We start from the raw sequence: 2599 nt of genomic DNA on the forward strand, positions 1-2599 counted from the left end.
GAGCAGAAATCGTATGCTCGAATGATGATACACTGGGGAACTCTGCCAGGCCTGTCTGTTCACACTCTTCCGTGGCCCAAGTCTTTGGAAACAAGAATGCTCCTTGCTCCCACAGAGGGAGGGCGCCTCTCACACAGGGATCTTGTGATCTGTTTCAGAGGAAGGTCAGAAAAGATTTTATTGTCTGCTTCAGGGAAGAAAGGTGGTAGGGGAAGAGCAGAGTGACCTTCCTCCTTCTGCTGTTTGTTCAAAGTCATTCTATTTAAAATATTCCAGTGCCATATTTTAAGGTAGCATGTCCTTAATATCAATACTAAGGACATAATATTAATAATTACATAATGGTAATTATTATTATCCATCACTTAATATTAAGTCTGACCCTGTAATTAAACTCTGCCCGTCTACTCAGATAAGCAATCTTAATCATATGATGATTTCGGAAGATGACATGTAAACTCTAGGAAAATATTTTGCTTCTTTTTCAACATTAAGAGCTGTCCCCTTGCCTATATGTGCTTTTTATTATAATTAATAACTACCATTATTCTTGACATCCAGGAAGGCTGTTACAAATATGAAAGCCACAGAATGACACGAAAAACACTTTGCTATTAAACTTAAATACCCAAGCATTTCATTTAAATCATTTTATTTTGGTATCTGTGAAATGTTTTTAAAACATTCTAGTGCCAAAAGGAGGCAAGATTAATGAATGCAAACAAATGTATAAGCAAATAGCCCAGGCCCTCCTAAGCAATTTGCCAAATACTAAACAATCTTTGGTATAGGAAAAAAGTCACCCAGTCAGAATCTGCAATGAGAGAAAGGACTTTCATCCTTGACCATTCTTGGTCAAAATTAAAACCTTGGGTCCACTGTAGTGATGGATGAAAATAAGAGTTAAGTGTTCTCCTGTTCTTTCCGTGGGTTTCACCGGAAATGGGTTTTCCATGACTCATGCTGCTTCCTTGAAAACAGGCTCATTCCCTTGATCTCTTGGGTCAGATGAAAGCTCTGAGCTACTTCCCATCAAGAAGTCTGATTCCCACGACTTTCCTATTGTGAGCCTCAGCTGGACCCAAACATTTACCAACCTACTCATTCCCAAAATAAAATTATAAGCATTCTTCAATAGGGTTCAGTCCAATTTGCTCAGGGATAATCTGAAGATTTAAAAAAAAAAAAAAAAAGGAAAAAAATGTTATTCACACAAAAAGTTTGTTAAGTATTCCCTAAATTAGAATTGGTAGGAAACTATTTTAAATCATTTATAAGAACACCAAAAAACTTCCTCAAGACAATTTCCACTCCCCTTATGCAATGGAGCCCCCATTATATCCCTAAGAAGACTGTGTGGGTAGAACTAAAACTTCTGTCCCTGGGACAGAAGAAACCTAGGGTCTCCTGAGCTTCTGCTACCATAGTACCTTGGTCTTTCCCTCTCCATCTATTAAATGAAAATGTTGGTGCAAGTTTCTTTAAATAACAACATTCCATGATTCTAGTAGAGACAGAAGTTGAGATTAATTCTTTCACCCAACAGATTTTTATGGAAAGTTTAATAAATGTGAGGCATCGTGTCCCCTGAGTGTGGGGTCTCTATTATGCTCTCTTCTGCCCCTGAGAACAGCCCTATCAAATAGCTTGACACTGTTTGTTGGAATTAGAGGTTCCCTACTCTGATTTCTCCACTCACAGCCTTGTTACTTTTGCCAATGAGTAGAAGAATTTTTGACACAGCAGGTAATAAAGAGGCACTTGGTGAACGGCCAAAAAGGAGCTCTCATCTGCAAGACTGAGCAGCCCAGAGCAAGGGGCATCAAGCATCATGTCCCAAAATACTTCCTTGACACATCATATGGCTATTCTAGATTCTATCTGGGAATTTCTGAGCCAACAGCAGACCCTGACTGCATCAAGACCCAAGCACTAAGCCCTGCCTCTCTTTTGTCCTGAACAGGACATCCTGGGTACTTGGTGGCTGGTTGGACTGTGGAGCTGGCTGTGCAGGGTCCTTTGGTTGTCTCTACAAATCTGCTCTCTACTTACATCCACTCTGCCTGGTGCCCCTGAGGCCAGCCTCTATGAACTGTCTGAACCAAGTCCAGTGCCAAATGGCCCCAGTTGAGTGTGGCCAGTGGAGGGTAGGAACCCAGTCCAGCAGAGCAGGAGTATTTAATTCTCTCTCCTGGGCAACCACGGGCTATAGCATCCTCTGCCAGATCACACTCATTCAGACTGCTCTCCCCACGTTCTGTGTGTGATTGTGTGTCTCTGTCTCTCTGAGCTCCTTGCCCCTTTGGCCTTAAGGACAGTAGTAGCACCTCACTGTCACTAGAGCCAAGGTGCTGACCCTCAACTTGGCCTTCTCATATTCTGATTAACAGGATCAAACTCAATTTGGATATAATACCAGTTTCCTTTTAGGACCTTTACTGACAACAACTCAAGTATTATGAAGAGTATATAACACAGTAAGAAGGAACTCATAAATTCTAGTTTCCCTCCTGTTCCGGTTTGGATCTTAAATGTCTCCCAAAGACTGTGTGTTGAAGGCTTGGTTACCAGCCTGTGATGCTACTGGGTTGGGTGGGAG

The 2599-nt window shown here is 41.5% G+C and overlaps 1 protein-coding gene across 2 annotated transcripts in view; it reads right to left on the reverse strand.

The window, feature by feature from the left end:
• Nucleotides 1–635: 635 nt before the first annotated feature.
• The window catches only part of Tmem156 (transmembrane protein 156), a 35913-nt gene continuing 33949 nt past the window's right edge, over nucleotides 636–2599 (reverse strand). For both annotated transcript variants that reach the window (XR_007341060.1, XM_015482031.2), the window contains one exon: nucleotides 636–1166. Coding sequence is in view for 1 of the 2 variants with exons in the window: in XM_015482031.2 (XP_015337517.1) it covers nucleotide 1166 (1 nt within the window). In the remaining variant the exon portion in view is untranslated. The remainder of the gene's footprint in view (nucleotides 1167–2599) is intronic.

This window comes from Marmota marmota, unplaced genomic scaffold (assembly GCF_001458135.2).
Source record: "Marmota marmota marmota unplaced genomic scaffold, marMar, whole genome shotgun sequence".
In the NCBI taxonomy this organism is placed as follows: Eukaryota; Metazoa; Chordata; class Mammalia; order Rodentia; family Sciuridae; genus Marmota; species Marmota marmota.